This window comes from Agelaius phoeniceus, chromosome 14 (genome assembly GCF_051311805.1).
Source record: "Agelaius phoeniceus isolate bAgePho1 chromosome 14, bAgePho1.hap1, whole genome shotgun sequence".
NCBI lineage: Eukaryota > Metazoa > Chordata > Aves > Passeriformes > Icteridae > Agelaius > Agelaius phoeniceus.
In genome coordinates this window covers 17,046,292-17,067,381 of record NC_135278.1, presented here as the reverse complement: position 1 = coordinate 17,067,381, position 21,090 = coordinate 17,046,292, and the positions used below count along the sequence as shown (strand labels likewise).

Below are 21,090 nucleotides of genomic sequence, written 5' to 3'. Positions count from 1 at the left end.
CCTGCTAAATTAACACCCTGAAACCCAGCTGCCTGCAAAAACTGCAGTTTAAATTACAAAGGACTGGAATTGTTTACAAATACGTATTTCATCTTCATGTTGACATACTGGTAACATTTAGAATACAATCAAGGCTTCTGCAAGTTTACTTGCTGCTACAAATATTCCACTGCTGTGTTTAAATTAAGGTTTTGTCAAGAGGTCTCTGAACACTTAAAGGAAAGGTTATGGTTTAAAATGAATGGAATTTCAACTAATTTCTAATAGTTTAATGACTTGCATTAACTAAGATACAGCTGGACATCAGAAAGAGATGTTTTCTCCACCCAGCCAACAACTGGGCAAGTACAATGATGATAAAGAGAAGTTTTTACACATCTTAATCCTAAGTAGGGATCCTAATGGGAAATGTCACTCCTGAATTTTCCCAGCCTCCCTAGAATCCAGGAGGAAAAAAAAAGTCAACAAAACCACAGCATTCAGAACAATATTTGCCCTAATCTGGAAGTGGACTCCCAGTAAAAATGAGAAACAATCTGAGGTAATTTTGGAGATGCTTTGGGCCAGAAAGCAAATCAGAAGGAAAACAAACCTCTCCAGAACCTCAACAACAGAGGGATATAGAATTTTACTGCAGTGATGTGACAGGAGACATTTGCTGTCCCCCTTGAGAGGATGCTGCTATCAGAACACATGGGTATGAACAACAAACACGTGCTTGGTCACTGCGAGTTTCTTTCCCTGCTTGATTTAGAAACAAAATTTCCTGAAGCACCAGCCTGTGACAAAGGGAAGTGCAACACAACCCTCACTAATGTATTCTCACAACTGGACTGTAGTGTTGGGAACAGTGACTTTCTCAAGGATAAAATAATGACACACTAAAATTAAGATGTTTTACAATAAGATGTGAGAGCAAATCAGTTCAGCTAATCAGTGAGAGTTATAAGAACAAAGCAACTCAGAAGTCAGATTCTAGAGTGACAGGGATAGATGAGTTTAAATGAACACAAATATTGAAGACATTTACTTTCCAGAACAGATAGCTCTATAGACTCATATATTTAAACCCAAAGAAAAATGGATTAAACTAATGAACTTTCAAAGCTGACAACATTTTACTTTGTCAACAAGAAACCCACATGTGCATGCAAATACACACACACACACGTCAGACTGGTAACACCTTTAATTTTTGCTCAGTAAAAAGTGGACACACTGTTTTAGAGAATCCCATCACACCAATCCTTCACATACACTGATCCTACACACTTCTATTTTGAAAATTTCTTGTTTTAATGCATTTTTGAGTGTGTGACAGGACAGCAACTCTCCACACAGGCAAGAACCTTTCTGAACAGCCTACTTGGCAGAGACTACAACAAGCCTTACAAAATACAAATATGTTTTAACCAACCAGAAGGAAGTTCTGGTTGATTAAAGCTTTGGCTACCAGAGACTCTACTTATTGAAGTACTTATGATTATTTACTCAGGTATTGACCTGCTCTGGATTTGCACTGCTAGAATTTCTGTTTTGTTCTTCAGCCTCACTAAGGTACTTGTGATAATTTTCTCTGCTATTTACCTGTTCTGGATTTGCAGTGCACTAGAATTCTAGCCATGTCCTACAGCATTTTCTCTTAAATTTGACTTTAAACAGCATTTCAGAAGATTTATGAAGCTTTCAGAGATCTTACTCTAGCCTGGTGAGTGTCAGTGTCCATTTTTAATTACATTACAGACTCACTGACAGATCAGAGCAGCTGAACTCCCTGGCTGCAGTGTGGGTATTGCTCAGTGTTGGGAGCAGCCCAGGTGAGCTGGAGCAGTGTGAACTCAGTGTCCCATCCTCCTCCTCGCTGAGAGCACCGCTGCAGATCCCTGCACACCACGAGCAATCCTTACCTTGATGACGGAGGCCCCTGCCCTGGAGAGGGGGCTGTGCATCTGCGCCGCCGCCGCCATGTTGGCGATGGTGTTGAGATGGTTCATCTGGTTCATGGCCATGGCCACCGAGGCCGGGGGGAGGCTGACGGGGAGCAGGGGGTGCGGCATCATCATGAAGGGCAGGTCTATCCCTGCAGAGAGCACGGACACGTCACTGGGGCATCCTGAGGGTCACGACATCCACCATGTCACTGGGACACCCTGAGGGCCCACACCATACACCACATCACTGGGACACTCTGAGGGACCATACCATCCACCATGTCACTGGGACACCCTGAGGGCCCACACCATCCACCACGTCACTGGGACACTCTGAGGGCCCACACCATCCACCATGTCACTGGGACACTCTGAGGGCCCACACCATCCACCATGTCCCTGGGACACTCTGAGGGCCCAGACCATCCACCATGTCACTGGGACACCCTGAGGGCCCACACCATACACCACGTCACTGGGACACCCTGAGGGACCAGACCATCCACCATGTCCCTGGGACACTCTGAGGGACCATACCATCCACTATGTCCCAGGGATACCCTAAGGCCCACACCATACACCACGTCACTGGGACACCCTGAGAGACCACACCATCCACCATGTCCCTGGGACACCCTGAGAGACCACACCATCCACTATGTCCCAGGGATACCCTAAGGCCCACAATATCCTCCACCATGTCCCTGGGACACCCTGAGAGACCACACCATCCACCACGTCACTGGGACACCCTGAGGGCCCACACCATTCACCATGTCACTGGGACACCCTGAGAGACCACACCATCCACCATGTCCCTGGGACACCCTGAGGGCCCACACCATCCACCATGTCCCAGGGACACCCTGAGGGCCCACACCATCCACCACGTCACTGGGACACCCTGAGGGCCCACAATATCCTCCACCATGTCACTAGGACACCCCGAGGGCCCAGGACATCCACCATGCCCCTGGGACACTCTGAGGATTGTCACATCCCACTGCAACATCCACCACTCAAACAGCAGCAATTCTTATCAATTCTATGGTTCCACAGGGGATAATTGTCTGTGCAGCCCAGGAAAGGCTGGTTTGTGCTGGGGAGAGGAACACACAGCTGGGGAGGGACAGAAAATGAATATACGACTGTGCCAGTTCAGTGATCTCTTTAGTTAAGAGAAATGAAGAAAAAAACCCCCAAAACATGCATATAATTTGCATGTTTTCCAACATATCAGATGAATATTTATTAATAATTTTATCTGATCATACACTCCTACCAAGACTTCTTCCCATTACCAGTTTTCAGCAATGTCACACTAAATTCTTACACTCTATTTCTCAAATCCAGGAGGCTGTGGCTTGGACTACAGACACCACTGAGCTATTGTACAGAAGGTCTGTGAACTGCAACACGTAATGAGAGGTTAAAATTGTTGCCAGAGGTTTTAATTTTCAAAATGTCACTTTAAATTGTCTTCTGCTATGGATATAAACCAATTTAAGAAGGTATGAAATTTATTTGGATCAACTTGCAGATCTTGACACTGCCAAAAAGGTGAAGTTACTGCTAGCAAGAATTGGATTCTCATACTTCATTAATATCCATTTCAGCATGTGTATTACTTCTTGTATTTAGTAATGACTGCCCTAGAAAGAAAGACCAAGACACTAATTCACTGAAAAAATTGTTCAGGTTGTTGTGCATTCAAGAGTTCTTTAGAGGGACCACTTGGAGATAGCTACTATAGGGCATCCAAAATTAATTTTTCAGAAAAAAACCCCAAAAATCAGGACCCACTCTGCCAGACAAAAATGTCTTATCATTTTTCTAAATGACATTTAGATTAGAAATCCTCATTAAAAAATTCAGGTGCAAGTATTAAATAACACAAACATATAGCTAGTCATTACCACAAACCATTGAGAATGTTTAATGCTAAAAAGTTTGCAACGTTTGGGTTTATCCTAACTATTTTAAAGGAGAAGGCCAGTCACCAGAAGGCCAGTTTTTGGTGTATGACAGAACTAACAACAAAAAATGCCACTGACTGACATATCTTATCTTATTCCTACAGAATTTGACTCCAGTGATATAAAAACACAACAGTGCCCACCAGGAAAGGCAGCATTGCAATATTCCCAGCTCCCACACTATTCCTGTTTAACATGAGCATATCATGATCAACAACTGTGATGTCTAATGACTCACTCTCTATTTTATATGATGATCCACGCCAATATTAATTATGATAGGCAATAAGCAATGCCCACATACATCTCCCCTCACTTCAAACCACTCTGACAATCCCCTCCAGTGCCTGCATCCATAAGCCTTTGTTCCCCTGCAGATCTCCCTTAACAGCCCAATAATCTTTCCTCATCCTCTATAGAGTTCCAAAACTCCCAGACACCATCTGGCCACATTGAGTTGTATGTCTACTTAAAGTCCAATTGACATGCAAACTAAATGCAAACTACAAACAGAATTTAACAGCACATCACCAGTTTTAAGACACAATCCGTCAAACATTTCAGAGGACTATGAGGAAAATATATCCTGCACTTGCAAATCATTGGGCATAATGTCTGACATCCAGTAAACCCTTTAAGAGCCTATAGACATTCACCTACTACAAAATCCACTGGAAAATATCCTTAAGAGCAAAGAACACAATGTGTCTGTGTGTAAAAGAAATCCAGGTATTGAATTATGCAAGAATATAAATTGAAAGGACAAACACAGAGAATTTGAGTCCCATGACCTGGTGATTTTTAACTACTGACACTTAAACCAAAATGCTCAGATCCACCCCTTCCCACAAACAAAGCAGACTCACTTTGTAGGAGTCATTTCAATAGCTCTGATTTGCTCAGGTCTGGGGCCTGACAGAGGCAGCAATGAACTGACTACTCCAAAAATTGTGTAAGGATCCAGAAATGTCACTCATCCACTAAACTAAAACCAAAAATCAACTTTCAGAACTTGGAGGATAAAGAGCTTAAACAAGCAATAAGAGTCCATAAATGAGCTTTCCATTCTTCATCCATCATCAACTATAGGAATAACTTTACTCCTAAATAATCTTTAAAATATTAATCCCAAATCAAATCTTTCTTGGAATACTTTTTCCTTCCCTTCCTTCCCTCTTTGGGCACACAGATGTGGAACTGATGGCTTCCCACCTGCTCCCTTCCTAAGGGAAAGAAAAGAAATGGCTTTTTGGGGAGCTCCAAGTTCCAAATCCAGCCTGTGTCATTTTATTCCAGTCATTTTGGATAGCTGGGTTCAGTGCATGACCTTTTAACTGGACATTTTGCATTTATTCCTTGCTCTCCTATTTCATTTGCTGGGTCAGCATTTCCATCTGGAAGAGAATTTTCTCACATAGCTAAAATTTTAAGCAACTTTATGATTATTTTTCCTTTCAATCCAATGCCATGGAAATGACAATTAAAGTCTGACAGTCCCAAACCCAGTGGTGAGTGACTGAGTATTCCAGGAGGGAATAGCCACTTGTATTTGGATGGCAGAGGGTGGCTTGGACATGCGACCCAAGTGCAGCTGGCAGTGGAAGGCCTGACCCTCCTGTCACTCACGTGTCCCCCATCATTCCCCGCTCCCTGAGGCTGGGAAGGAAGGCAAGCCCAGCTCCCAGCAGGGCTCCAGGCACTCCTCTTTCCCAGCAGGAGCCCAGTACGTACTGTTGGTGAGCAGGTGGTTCTGCTGGAGAGGGCTGAGCGGGTGTGCACTCCCAAGGCTGGACTGCCCTGACAGCGTGGGGTGCCCAATGCTGTGCTGGGATCCCGTTGTGATGGGAGACTGCAGCTTGTCTTTGTCCCAGGAGGATTCACTGCCACCTGCAAAACAGGGCACAACAAGCCATGAGTGGCATGTACCTTTATTCAGAGATATTTTGCTTGGTTAGCAATGAGCCAACACTCCTTTACCACAGCTGAGCACCTGGAACCTGCACCTGAATTTTTCAAAAAATAAATTAGTAAGCAAGCATGGGCAGAAAAATATTTTTAGACTTTCAGCATCACCTACTTTCAAAACATTGGTTTGTGGAAACAGGAAAAGCAAAATGTCTGAGGACAAAATCATCAGTCATGACTAAATGAACTATCAGAATGGGAATATCTGAGAGGCTGAGTCACCCCCTCCTGCTATCACAGGACACGAGGCCACCAGTCCCTGCCAAACGCTCATCTGAGTCCACCCCTGTGCTCATCAGGTCTCTGCACTGTCAATCCTGGAGGCACTTGGCCATTCCCTCCCTCCAGTGTCACCACATTCCAGCAGGAATTCAGCCCTGAAGAGTTTACTGCAGTTTATCCTCAAGCTTGGTTATCCTTGAGCTTCAGTAGCTCCCCCTCCACTGCTGGGCCTGACCCTGGGGATGCCCCATGTGAAACCCTTCACTTTGTGGGTTAAAAGAGCGGGGCACAGGCTGTGCTGGGAAATCATCAATATTCAGCAATTTCAACTCAGGAGTCCAGATATCTATTATGCATAGTAATTAATGTCTACAACAAGCACAAAGTCTAGAAAACAGCACTTGGTGTCTCGAATCTCTGTCTGGTCTTCTGCAGCAATTTTACAGACTGTAGTTTTTCCAGTATTACACACTTGAATAACAAATTCCTTTTAAACAGCAGGTTAAGTAGACCATGTTACTGAATTCCAAAATACATCTGGTCCACAAAACTGAACACTTAAAAAAAGTTAGACTGAACATTTCCAGAGTTAAAAGGTATTTTTAGATCCCTCCCCTCTCAGGTACACCCCACACTGTCACTTAGATTATAGATTGTTAGAAAAACATTTAACTGCAGTATTGATTTTGTTTTGAATTTATGAACAAGGATCTCAATTAGAATAAGTAAATAGATTACTGGAGTGCAGCAGATAGAGGCAGCAAGCAAAAAACTATTTTAATTGAATATGAAAGTAACAGAGAAATTCTATTCTTTATGACAACACTTGGCTAATAAACATGATTAATACTGCTAAATGCAAAAGTTTGAAAGATCAGTGATTGAGAAAAAAGGAAAACACTCCATCATTTTAGCACTATGTCCAAGTATGAATTACCTTCCTATAAAAGAGTTGTAATTTGTAAAATGATGAGTAATACACTGACAAAGGAAGATACACTAAATTATGCCATGTGATATAATGTAGCATGGCGTAGTGCAGTAATTAGAACTACTACAGTTGAGGCTGTGTCAGCATCTTTGTTATTTAATATACTGTATATCAGCTCTTTCAAATAACATTTGACTGCTATTTAGTGTGGAAGTTGTTCACTTTGACTGTTGTGAATCTGGGGTGCTATTATTTGGTGTGTTTCAGAAGTGTGTGATTTATAAAGGACTTTTGGAGGAAATGTTGAGCATTTCATTTTAACAAATGAGTTTTAATTTTCTTCATGTGCTTTTTCACCAAATTTAACATTTACACTTTATTCTTCCTCAAAAAACACACATATTTTTCCATGAATTTTTTGCTTAGGAACACATTTTGTAGCTGTAATTTCACGTATCAGGGCACTGGCCACAAAAATTGGGCCAAAGGCAGTTTGTTGGGATTTCTGAATGAAACAAAAACCTGAATCTTCATCTGAAAGTTTCCCTCTCCCCGTGCTCCTCTGCCCTGGGTAGTTCCAGCCCTAGGCACAGACAGTCTAAATTCAGCTCATTGAGTTAATTCTAGAAGTTTCTCTTGCCTTTCAGAGCCTCCTGGCCCTGAGGCTGCAGCAGCAGAGCCCCCCCAGCTCTCTGAGCCCAGCTCTACAACCTCTGCAATTTCTGAGTAAAATTCCATTATTCCCAATTTACAGATGAGAATTGCCATGTGAGAAAAGCAACTTGCTTAAGGAAATCCAGGAAATCTGCAGTGGAAGGGGAAACTGAATTTAAATTATGTCACATAGTCCAAATCACTGGACCAGTTCTCCTTACAGATGGGGACAACAATAACTTTTCCCCTCTGCAAATTCCACTTGTAAATCTGCTCCAGTATTCAGTGCCAGCAACACAAGAATAAATTGCAATACACTTATCTCTGCAGACCATTCCTGTATTCTTATGTTCCCTATCACTTCTCCTTAGAGAAAGAAAAAAAATACAGCTGAGTGTACAATGTATAATAAAAGTGATATTAAATGAAATGCATCCTTAGCCTGCAGTGTCCCTCAGATAACAGCTCCATCTCTCCATCTGCTCTGCATTTCCTGTGTAGCAGGAAGCCTCTTAAAAATGAAATAATAATTAGAACAGTTCTCACCTAGAACTGCTCAGGTGTGGAGTGTTTTATAAGGGTCAGCTCCAGGTGGGAAAGGTGAGGGGCAGAATTGGGAAGCTCCTGTTACACCAGTGAGGAAACTGAACTGGAAACGAGTCAGGGCTCTGGTCCTACCCCTGTGCCCACAGACACCTCTGATCCATCCTACCAACAGGCTCTCTGCACAGCTAAAAAAGAACCATTTTGAAAGAAAATTTGCATTCTTCCCTGGAGTATCTATGCCCATAGGGTAAGAAAAAGATTACATACAAATTTACAGCAAGCCTGAAGCAGATTCACAGTAAAAACCAAGTATGTGACATGCAAACCTGTGCTGGTACACTCGGTCCTTTAATTGCCATGCAGCGTTAAAAAAAGGTATTTATTTTTGAGTATACAATTTTCTTATTTGGTAACACACTTGTCAGCATGTTTGATCAGCAAATACATATCTGACATGCAACATATCAATGTGTATTTTCAAATTCTTTGTTGCCATAACAATTAGAAGTGAATACATCCATAAAAACTGAATCCATCCTAATGCTTCAAATTCATGTTTAACCACAATTTTTCAGAGCCATTTTTTGTCCAAACAGGTGCCATCCATAAGGCAAAGATATCACATTGTGATTTTATTTTTTTTTTAATTTCAATTCTGTATTTTGTATGATGAGCTTACAGTACATACAGAGATGTATTTAAAGTAATTTCTTGTAGGTATATGAAACGTAAAGGGAAAAATATATGGAAAAAAATATTTTTTCCTAAGAAATATTTTCCTAATATTTTTATCCTAAGAAAAATGAGACAACAGGAAACAGCAAAGCGATTTTATATGAATTTTGATTTTATTATGATTTTATATTTTATTCCTCTTTTATATGAAGGGGAGTTTTTATTTAAAAACTTTTTAAATAAAAGTTTTTATTTATTTTATTTGAGAAAGAATATTTCATTTTAAAATATGAGTAACTTGATACATGAGTGTCATAGGAATATTACTGGAGCACCCAGAAGTTATTTGTCAAAATGCCAATACATCATTTATACACTTTACCAAAAGCTTTATGTTTGACACTCTCACCCACTACCCACATGACCTTCCCTCCAACAGAGAAAACTGAAGGACAGAAAGGTGATTTTTCCTTATCTTGTTTGCATTCTGGTCGATCCTGTCCCAGAACAGGCTGTTCTCAGCACTGGAAAAGGGAAAGACAGAAAGGAGCAGCCCCAGAGCTCCTGATGCTCAGCAGGTGCAGGCACAGAGCCCGTGGGCTCCTGAGCACAACCTGAGAAAGGGGGAAAGCAAAGAAATCTGGGCTGCCTGCCCCAGCCAGCTGGGAGAGCAGAGCTGTGCTGCAGGCTCTGCCTTCAGAGGGGCTGCTGAAAGCACAGGGGGGGCTAAGGAAAGGCCTGAAGAAAGCGTCTGCAGTGTCCAGGGCACACAGAGAGATGGACCCGTGTGGATTTGGGCAGTTATGGACTGAGTGATACATGAAATCTGCCATTCACCAGTCTAAACCGGTTATTTAACAGTTAAACAGGTTATTTGAGAGAAGTTATTTAGCAGTGCATGAATTACACTAATGTTCAACTAAGCAAGAACAGAAACCAGGTGAATTTAGGAGTTAAATCACAGATACTATGAACAAACAGGGAAAATCAGCCCAAGCCATACATTCACCTGCTGTCAGTGACAGACCCCACAGCCCCACTGGAAGGTGATTTATCATCACAAAGTGTCTCTGTTTAAGTTTAGTTTTATTTATTTGAAGGAAATGCAAGCAATAAGCTCAGCTTCAGTTTTTCTGAAAGTGCTGCTATTCGCCCATTATTAACTTCAGGAATTTTTAAAGGCAACTCTTAAAGCCAAAAGTTTTCTAGCAATAATCCTCTCTGTGCATTTCCATTCTTCAGAACAAAACCCCAAAATCTGTTGTTCGTTTGTTGGGGTTTTTTTGGTGAAGACATATCTGTAGTGATTAAATCAGTGTCTTGGTTTTAGGTATTGAAAGATCTCCAGAAAGTAATCACAGTTCAATTCGGTGACAGCTTCTTTTCATTTGGTTTCAAATTCATTTTATCAGCCTTAAATCTGTCTGGATGAGCTGAATGAAATCCTCTCTGTCAGAGCTACCTTCGAATTCCACAACCACACTGTTTCAATCTATGTCTGTCATTTTACTGTTCCTTGTGATACATTCCTGAAAAATTGAACTCCAATTGTAAAAAGCAATACCATCTTCACTGGCCAATTTTATTCTCAAATTATTTTTAAACACATTTTTCATCCTGTTGGGCATATTAAGCACAACAACAGATGTGAAGAAAAAAGTATTCAGTGCATTGCTATTTCAGCACTGGTCATTCCAAAGTATTTCTCACCTCTGACTTGTGAGTGTCCAGCACATACAGGGCCTTTGAAAATTTTTGATTATACAGAACCCATGACTCCCAAAACAACACAGCAGTGCTTTTTCCTAGCACTCCTAAGCCTTGTGTTTCCAAACTATTTTACCAATATCCCAACCTCACCCTGATATTGGGAAAATTGGTCACTTTTTTGGCCTACACAGAATATCTTCTGCAGAAACATTTCAGCCTCCTGTCAACATTTTCATGGTATCAACCTTTGAGTGTGCCAGGAAGACAAGATTGGGTTGAAAACTGAGACTCTCACTGCAGGAAGGTCAGGAGGAGACCACCCAGGCCTCATTCCTGGTCAAGTGTCACCTTCCTGTCAGAAAACCCTAAAACTGCTCTGGGTCAGGATTTTGACCCATTTAACCCCAAATTCTGTCCCTTGTATTGGCAGTAGATAATGTTATTTACAGAGGCCACGCAAGTGTGGGCATTTTCTGTGGTCCCTTATTACTCCCAAATGAAATTCTGAAATTTAAAAATGGGAACAAGATTTTTAATCAGCCCCCAAAATCATTACACCCATCTGGAAATCCAAATGGCAGATCTGAAATGCATTTAAGGCTTTAATTCATGGATTTGTCTGGCAGTGTGTATTGGGCTGTATCAACTTTTGGAGTGTACCCTACAAGAAAGCCATGGAAGTGTGTAGGGTAAGATATTAAAACTCAAGAAATCCAGTGATGGCTTTACTGGGCTACTTCCAAAAACTTATCAAGTGGTTCAGCAGATGTAATTACTGCTTAGCCCTGCCAAGGCTTTGAAATGTGCCCATTAATTCAGCAATTCCCAATCTGTCCATCAGTCAGTCATACTTAAAAAATATGTCTGTCAGGACTTAGGTGAAGTAATCTGTTGATAATTACACAATGAGAAGGCATCTGAAATCTGAATATCATTTCTAAACTTTTTGAAAAGTCTTGATGACAGCAAATTCAAAGTTTATTTCACAGCAAACAGGACATTAAAGGTAACTGGGAATATGTCAGAATATTTGATGCCAAATTAATTAAGAACAATTAATTTCAGGAAGATACTTTCTGAGACGATAAAAGCAGAGTTGCAATATTTATCTAGGAACTTAACCATCCCTCCCAAACCATCAACTGCTTCCTTTAAAGTGAACAAAGAAACAGGGAGGTGGTAAATGAAATGTGCTCTGAGGCTGTTCCCACGTGCTGATGGATGAGGCTGGTGCTGAAGCTCAGCCCCAGCCAAGTCTCCTCGGTGCCAGGTACCTTGGCAGGTGTGACTGTCCCTCCCTGGGCCCTTCCAGCCAAAACAAGGTCTCACCATTCCAGCCAGCTGCTGCTGTCCAAGGCTCTGAACAGCAGGAAACCTGCTCTCCCTCTCACAGCAGACAGAGCCATTCATCCCTGCAAACTGGATCCACAAAAATGCTCCTAGAATACAACCAAGTGTTCTCTGCTGCTTTCTGAGACCAGTGCAGATGAATGAACTGTGCATCAATTAAACTTCAGTATCACCTTCAGTACCTGCAGCTGAACTCCAAAACACCCAACACACCTCAGTGGTTCAACTTCCACAACCACAGCTCCCTGTAAAAGTTATATTTAACAAGATGAAACATCAGATTTACAGAAACTCAGACATGAACTCTTACAGCAATTGTCACTAAAATGCCCTGGTAATCACAAACACTCTCAGAGTCAGATACCTGTGCCTGCACTGTATAAAAAAACACCTGGTGTTATTTGAAGGGGTGTTTGGGGAGGGTTAACTGGGCATTTGTTGTCTTCCTCTGACAGCTCTTAGTTCTTGTAGTGGATTAAATATTAAGTTATAAAACTCTATTCAGTTTCTTCTATAGAACATGAAGTACATTTATTGCTAGCATTTTTAGTAACAACTGTGTGACAACTGTTTTATTTTTCTATACAAAGATAAGAATGATGTACTAGAACACAGCATCTATTCTGGTTAAGGACCATCAACAAAAAAACTGTTTTCTGCTGCAGGACTACAGCCTGCCTTCAGAAACACGTTCATTTCACAGAGAGAAAGAAGGTCAAAATTCTGGTCTGTCATGTTTTTATTACTGTTGATGATGCACAAGCCAGAAATAAAACAGCTTAACTTTCAGATCTTGAATACAGTTTGCAGGGCTGCCTGCCAGAAAGGATAAACCATACATCCCTCTGAACTCCACTACTGCAGCCAGCAGCAAGCAGGGAACCAGGATTTGTATTCCAGTGATGAAATCACCCATACCCTCACTCACCACAATTTACAATTTTCTGCCTTTTTAGAATTGCTTAATATTTCCCCATATTTAACAACTTACTGAAAGAACCACTGAGATTAAATCCTCTGTATTTTTACCATGACTAACTCAGCAGATAGTTCAGTTTGATTCTGAGAGTCTTTGAGAATATCTTGACATCCAGGGCAGACAGGTAACTACAAAATCAGGTTATTTGAGCTTCAACAATTCATCATTTACTATTTCTTTGAAATCATTATTAAGAACAGTTACAGATGGCAATCTGCTGAGTTAATCTGCAGTGTCATAAAAGGATCATATATTTATAATCTTTCCAAGATCTCCTAATACTAGGAGAATTCTATATAATGCAAAGCATGGCTTGACAGAATTAAATAAAATCTGTGGCCTTAACATACACCTGGACAGTTTTCCAAACTTCCAGCACCTGCACAAAACTCATTGGAGATGTTACCAGAGAAGGAGAGGCTGCTGAGGGATGCCCACCACACTTTTACAAAGATGAAGGTCTCTAGTGGGATTTAGTGCCACAGTCCTGGTTTCCACAAAGGATCAGTGGCTGCAGCCCCTTGCACAGCCCCAGCAAGGTGTGTCAGGGTGGGATCTCAGGCCAGCACACACTCATTCCAGTTCTTACATCTGAAGTTGATCCCTTGCACTAAATACTCCTGATTCCCAAACAAGTGAGAGCGCTGCCAAAACCACAAGAGCTCGTGAGCAAACCCAATTCACAGAAAAGGTCAGCAGGGATATCTACTGTGCTTCACTTCATGCCAGCCCAAAAACAACACACAAAAACCCTGGAACTACATTAGCAGCCAACTCTGTACTTCCTTTCACAACCACTTTCATTTGTGCTCACAGTAATATCTGAACAGGTTCCTACCACAGCACGTGGATCCATCTCACACATTCAATCCATCTTGGCTTTTCAGAACATTTTTCTCATTCTGCAAGCTTAGCCACTGGGAATTCCCATCACCTCTGGAATAATTCTCCTCCAGGAATACCAGTGGGAGTTTAGCATTAGCTTCTCTAAGGAGCAGGATCCAACCCCTAGAACTGACCAACAATGCCAAATAAACCATTCCTAAATTGTTATTCTGTAAAGGATACTCTACATCTTCAAGCAAGAATTTCTTTTTGAGCTATACAAAGCAATAAATAACAACTACCATCAGAAAAAAAATTATTAAAATGTTGATTATTAATACTAGATAAAGTGAAACTATTTCTTAAGAAGAGAAATTGAGAGGCTTCTGCAACAAAACAGAATAACCAGTGCCAAGCTGAACTTAACTAAGCTTGAGGTTTTGGACAGGATTCATTTCTGCTTGTGGTATAAGTATGCACCACCTTGATTATCATTTAAAAAAATATTGACAGCTTGCCTTCTCATACCAATGCCTGGTAACAAATTCCAAATGTTTTGTCACATTTCTTGTGAGCAATGCCATCTGCCAGAGGTGGCATTTCATGGCTGTTTACCCTGACTCCCTCCAAGAATTCATCTGCCACTATCTAATGCTGCCTGAATAAAGGGGATTAAGACTCTGATGCAACAGAGACTATTGATAATTTGGTGTAATTGGGAAGAAATGAAGATAAATGAGGTTGAGGATGGAGAGGCAATTAGTTGAGCTGCCTGTACAGCTGTGTTCCCGGCCTGGCTCCCCTGGCCTTTTCTTTGGTGAGGTATGTGCAAATTAAACATAATGACAAATCCACTCTTCCCAAAGCTCTTTACTTTGTGCAGCCTGCAGATCTGTTTTTCACTTCTGAGATTCTGTGTGGAAAGGAAAGGGACAGAGGATCACACTCCCTGCTGAGCTTTTGAAGAGCTGCCCTTGGTCCCAGCACACCTGTGGCTCAGTACTGTGGTCCCAGCTTGGCATTCCCAGGGTCCAGAGCCCAGGGCTTTGGCCAAAGGTGAAGGATTTTGTTCCCTCAGTGCCACAGACAGCTTTGGTCATTGCACAGCTCCAGATGGCTTTGCTGCAAATATCCTCTATCCATTTCACTGCTCACCCACATCCCCTAACCATGACCCCCCTAAAGCCAAGCCCCACAGTTTGCAGCTGAACCTCCACTTCATGAATTATGCCAGCTTTTAAAAACACTGGTCAAAAAAATCTTTGAAACTTCTATAATACACACTTTACTATACAAAGCATCTTGGAAGTGGTAGGAATTTTTAGTCCTAATACAAAGACAGCTACCCAGATAAAAGCCTTAGCTCTAAGCTACATTTTTCAGGTGAGGCCAAGTAATCAAGCTTGAATATCTTGAAAGATATTTAAATCTCAAGTGAACATGGTCAGACTACAAACCTCCAAATTAGAGGTTTGCAGTCTGCAAATCTGGAGTCTGATTTGCAGTTCTCATTTCAAATATACTGAGATACATTCATACATATACATGCAGAAATGCCCCCATATGGGGTTTAACATAAATGTAAAATAACATACATTTGCCACAAGAAATGTCACTACATGTTTCACATAAAACTCTGACAGTATTTCATAAATGTCAAATAATGCAAGATCCCCTTTAGAAAGAAATCCATTATTTGCAGAGGCAGCTTTGCCTTACAGACATGTTTGCCCAACTACCCAGCACATGTTAATTTTCTGATTTCATGTACAGGTGATTCTATCCAAATTAGGTCTTAGATGAAAGACTTCATAAAACTACACTTTTTTTCTGCATCCATACAGCCATCAGTAATTTAATAAATTAATTTTTCTATTACTTAAAAAATGCTCCTTAGATAAAGACAAAACCCCAGTTTTAATGCACAGAGGAGATTTTAGAAGCCAAATGTTACATATCTTAAAAGAATAACAATTTAGTAGATTTTGTAATGAATTTTCAACATAGCTGCTTTTTACTATACAATACAAAGAGAACAAAAATTTACATTTTGTAAATTCTCAAAGCTAAAATCACTTGAAATTATCTCTTTTCAAACTCGCAGAACTACAAAATACAGTGGTTTTTTGCACATGAAAAACCTCACTCAACCTCAACACCATGCTCTTCCCCACTACCTGGAGGTCAACCAACATCTCAATTTTACTTTATCTCATGTAGTTTTCATTTTGGATTAGATTTCTGCAAATGCCAAAGTAAAAAAAAAACCCTATGAGACAAACATGCCAGGAGGAAAAAATATATATGTACTTAAGTTTATTTAAATTGACCTTGTTTTGTCTTAGTGAGGCTGAAAATTTGGCTGAAGTTAAAGTGTTCCTTTAAGGAAAATGGGAAAGGGAAAGGGAAAGGGAAAGGGAAAGGGAAATAAACCCATGAAAGTTTGACACTGGCACGAACAGGACAAAAAGCTGACAACAAAATATTCTGTTTTCCACATTCATCTTGCTTTGTTTTCCCACTTCCACCTTAAGACAATGCTCTAACTCCCTCTTCTTTCCCTGCTTCACCCAGCCCTTCCTCACAGGTGGGTGCTCATTCTCTCTACACCCAAATGCTGCCCTCAAATCATGAAAAGTCACAGACTCAGGATGGCTGGAAGGGATATGGGGAAGCTGATTCTAAGAAAATACCCTGTATTCTTACAGAATCCCTTCTCACTGCTCTTCAAATGCCTCTGAGATTAACAACTGGGCTAAACAGGAGTTCTGCTCTGCCTCTTCTCAACTCTGAAAATCAGAATCACCCAGTTTGAGGCATCAACTCAGACAACCCCAAGTTGGACTTGATGATCTTCAAGGTCGTTTTCAACATTGATGGTTTTTTGATTCTACAAGTATAAGAGAAAATATGCAATACACAACAGCTTTTTGACTGCTGGAGTTTCTTCTTGATTTCTTTGTCCCCTGCTTTTAAGTGATTGCTCATTTTCCCATTTTGTAATGGTACCTGCACCAATATTAAATAATATTTATAAGCTAAACCAAGAACTTCATTACAAAGGCAACTGCAATTTCTCAAACACAATGCCAGGACAGAAAAAGAACTAACTGAAGAAGCATTTCTGCAATTTGCAGCTGATTACATTTTGAAGGTGAGATGCTGTGTAAGTGCTCAGCCATTTATTAAGCTGGCTTGAGGAGCTGCAATCCGTGGTGCTTGCCCAGAAGAGCCAGCACGCAGCCGTAACTGATGAGCAGGGATAATGGCCACGGGTTTCAGCCCATTTCCAGAGCTCCCTGCTCGGTGCTGAGAACAACAATATCAAAAGGTTCCTCTCTCCAGCACTGCTGGTGTCAAGGTTAATGAGCTAAAACTTGTTAAATTGATATTACCAAACTAATGACTTTTTTATAGGATACTGCATGGATTTTGACACACAGGCTAATGTGGAATATTGCTGGTTTTAATTAAATTAGAAGTTATTGCATGTATACAATTAAGATAACTAAAAATGGGGGAGCTGTGACCACACTGTTGTCACATACCTCATGTGCTTCAAGTAATATAGAAACACAGAATCCCAGACTGGTTTGGGTTGGAAGGAGCCTTAGAGCCCATCCAGTGCCACCCCTGCCATGGCAGGGACACCTCCACTGTCCCAGGCTGCTCCCAGCCCCATCCAACCTGGCCATGGACAGGGATTGGGAGCTCACAACCTCTCTGGGCAACTTCAAACTTTTAAATATGAAATGATTTAAATAATACAAACATTATTTTAAAATATTTTTACATCAACCATAGCAAGCGTTAAGAACAGGAAAAATAAATGCCTGGAGTCTCCATTCAAAATAGATGAACAACCAACAGGAAAAAAAAATTAATGAATCATATTAAAAAGCAAGGAGCTTATGAAAAATAAATTACATTTGTAGATGATTAAATTTTGAAGGTGAGATGTTACATAACTGCACCAACCATTTATTTCAGGGCCGTAACTGCATCTAATAAATAAAATACTTCTTTTAAATACAATCTGAGGATACACTGATACCCCGATGATTGGGATTTTCCATTTACATAGTACAGGGGCAAGGTTTGGGCTGTAATTATTTGAGGCAGAAAGAGAAGCTGTTACTTAGTTAGAGAGAAAATCAGTATCACCTGTGAGCAATAGGACAATGCAAATATTTCTTCTACAGACAGAATCACTGAGTTTAAATTCAGAGAGGCTCATTAGAGATTACCCTCCCCAACAGAAGATACCTGCAAGTTTCATGCAAATTCCCTTTTGTTTCAGTAGTATTCTTGTATTAAAGTTCAATCTCCCACTGCCACAGAAATGCCATTTAACATACAGGATATACCCAGATATGCCTGGTGTTTAAAAAGTGAAATTGAAGATCTTACTTGTACTATCTGTTTTTCTCTAAATGACTTTTCTGCCTGGATCTTAGACTTTACAGAGAAAGGGAATAAAGTTGGACTCAGCTTCCAAAAAATATCTACTTTGTCAAAATCCAGAAAAATGGAAGGGGTGCTGCAAATGAGGGGGAATATTTCTCAAGGATGAAATGCCAAAATCCTCCTCACATCAATTTCTTAGAGACAGTCAATCAACAAACAGAACTTGCAAGACTCTTCTTCCTACTGCCTTTCCAACTTCCATCTGAAATATGAGAAAATGAATCCCAATTTAATAATATTATAAGCTTTATAGGAAAGGGCGAAAAAAGCAGCCTCTGATGGCCCATGAAATCAGTAATTGAATATCCAGCTCTTACAGTTCCATTAGTCCTGAAGTTCCATTCTCTCCATCCTTCAAACCTGAGCATCTTCTTAAAAAGAAGAATCTATTCTAACTTTTATATTGCACAAATGTAGAACAGCAACAACCCCCCTCAATTTTCAATGTTTTAAATATCAATGCCTGTCTGATCTTAAAGGGAAGCTCAACATTTATGTCTTGTCTTGGTGATAAAGTTCATGAATATATAATGAGAGTGGAACAACTCTGCTACTGATTAAATGTCAAAAAAGGTTTTATTGTCAAATATATTGTAAATACAGAAGATATACAACAAAGAGCATTAATTGCAGATGGCTGTGTACAGCTTAAAAAATGCATGGCATTGAGACAGGAAATGCTGATTTTCAGTTTCAGCTATCAATTTTAATTTACCTTCAGAATGTTCCTTCAGTCAACTTGTACAGAGAGAATGAACCATAAAATGGCCAAACTCAACTGAACTAAATGCTCCCCATTCAAGGGCAGATGTTAGTCTATATCCTAGGCACACACAGCAGAATTACCCAAAATTCTGGATCTTTATTAGAATTTGTCTAAACTTTTGTGCAGATTTATGAGAGATGCGACGTGAAAATCTGCTGAGGGCAGAGGAAAGGCTGGAATAGCCATCCTCAGCTCAGAATGGGGTTTAACTGAGTAAATTTAAAAAATAAAAATAAGTAAATTTAAAAATAAAAATGAGTAAATTTAAAAAATGAAAATAAAACCATTTCTAGTCTGTAGCAGACTGCAGGTAAATACAGGTCAGCAGGATGCTACTGCCAGGAGATGCAGGAGAATGAGGAGCTGCACACGTTTCCAGGAGATCAGTGCCTGTACAATGGGAGGAATTCTCAGTCTCCATCCCTGCCACACTCCTGCCTGGAGCATGGCCCTGACCGAGGCACTGCCCTGGGTGGGGAGCAGGAGGATCTGAATCACCTGGAGAGGGGCCAGGAGCAGAAACCAGCAGAGGAGAACTGAGCAGGGATGAGGAAATGCTCAGTGTGAGCCCTGCAGAACAGCAGGGGCTGTTCACAGGAGGGAAGGGACAAAGACAGGAGATCACTAATTGTCTTCTCGAGGTAAAGAACATGCTCAGTCATAAAGAGGAATAAATTGTTCTCTGCACCCACAGGGAACAGGACAAGATGCAGCAAGGAACTTTTAACAAGGAAGACTTAGGGAAACATTAGGAAAAATGGCCATGATCAGAAACTCTATGGAATTTCTAAAATTAAGCTGGACAGTTGTCAGTCAGACATGAAAAAAGGTTGGCAGAGGTGGAGTATGGTAAGGAAACAAATCTGCAGGTGCTGGGTTTGATGGTCCTGAACACCACAAAGTGCAGCAGGAGATCAGAGCCAGAGGCTGAGCCATCCTGCAGGGTGGAACTGTCCTGACCCAGAGGCTGAGCCATCCTGCAGGGTGCAAATGTCCTGAACTCAGAGGCTGAGCCATCCTGCAGGGTGCAAATGTCCTGAACCCAGAGGCTGAGCCATCCTGCAGGGTGGAAATGCTCTGACCCAGAGGCTGAGCCATCCTGCAGGGTGGAACTGTCCAGAGCCAGAGGCAGAGCCATCCTGCAGGGTGGAAATGTCTGAACCCAGAGGCTGAGCCATCCTGCAGGGTGGAAATGCTCTGACCCAGAGGCTGAGCCATCCTGCAGGGTGGAACTGTCCAGAGCCAGAGGCAGAGCCATCCTGCAGGGTGGAACTCTCTGAACCCAGAGGCAGAGCCATCCTGCAGGGTGCAAATGCTCTGACCCAGAGGCTGAGCCATCCTGCAGGGTGGAAATGCTCTGACCCACAGGCTGAGCCATCCTGCAGGGTGGAACTGTCCTGGCCCAGAGGCAGAGCCATCCTGCAGGGTGGAACTCTCTGAACCCAGAGGCTGAGCCATCCTGCAGGGTGCAAATGTCTGAACCCAGAGGCTGAGCCATCCTGCAGGGTGGAACTGTCCTGAACCCACCCTCCCACCTGAGCCATCCTGCAGGGTGGAACTGTCCTGACCCCACCCTCCCACCTGAGCCAGGTGTCCCCCACAGCCTGCAGTGCCCACCCACAGCAGCAGCACTGCCCTGCACTGTGGAACCTTCCCCTACACACAAGTGGCCAATAAATACATATTAGTTAAGTACCAGGTAGCATAACATTGGTTGGATTTCCAAAATAATAAAGAACTGAGACTTGTATTAAAATCCAAGTGTTTTTCCTTTAGATTATGGACAAATTAGCAGCTTCAATTATACGGTGCCAATAACATTTTCTTCTCCTTGACTAAATGGACCACGTTTTAATACTCTTCAGTGATCTTATTAATTTAAATTAACCTTCTAAAAAATTAAGAGTAAGAATTTCATTTGAGGAAAAGATGTCACAGCCATGGAAATTAAAGCCTCTGGTGGATAAAGGTAAATTTACTCTTGGTCTGAGACAACATTGCTGGTCTTTCCTAATTGTAACTATAATGATCTGATAAACTGCTGCTCTTGTATACAGTCAAGGGTTGGGTTTTTTTAAAAGGAGCTAAAAACA

At 41.3% G+C, this 21,090-nt stretch overlaps 1 protein-coding gene across 6 annotated transcripts in view; it reads right to left on the bottom strand.

Annotated features, from left to right (window-relative positions):
* Window positions 1-21,090, bottom strand: part of DACH2 (dachshund family transcription factor 2) — a 251,444-nt gene that overhangs the window by 55,491 nt on the left and 174,863 nt on the right. For all 6 annotated transcript variants that reach the window (XM_077185958.1, XM_077185954.1, XM_077185959.1 and 3 more), the window contains exons 4-5: window positions 5,639-5,794; window positions 1,908-2,080 (exon numbers count right to left, since the gene is read on the bottom strand). In XM_077185958.1, coding sequence (XP_077042073.1) covers window positions 1,908-2,080; window positions 5,639-5,794 — 329 coding nt within the window. The remainder of the gene's footprint in view (window positions 1-1,907; window positions 2,081-5,638; window positions 5,795-21,090) is intronic.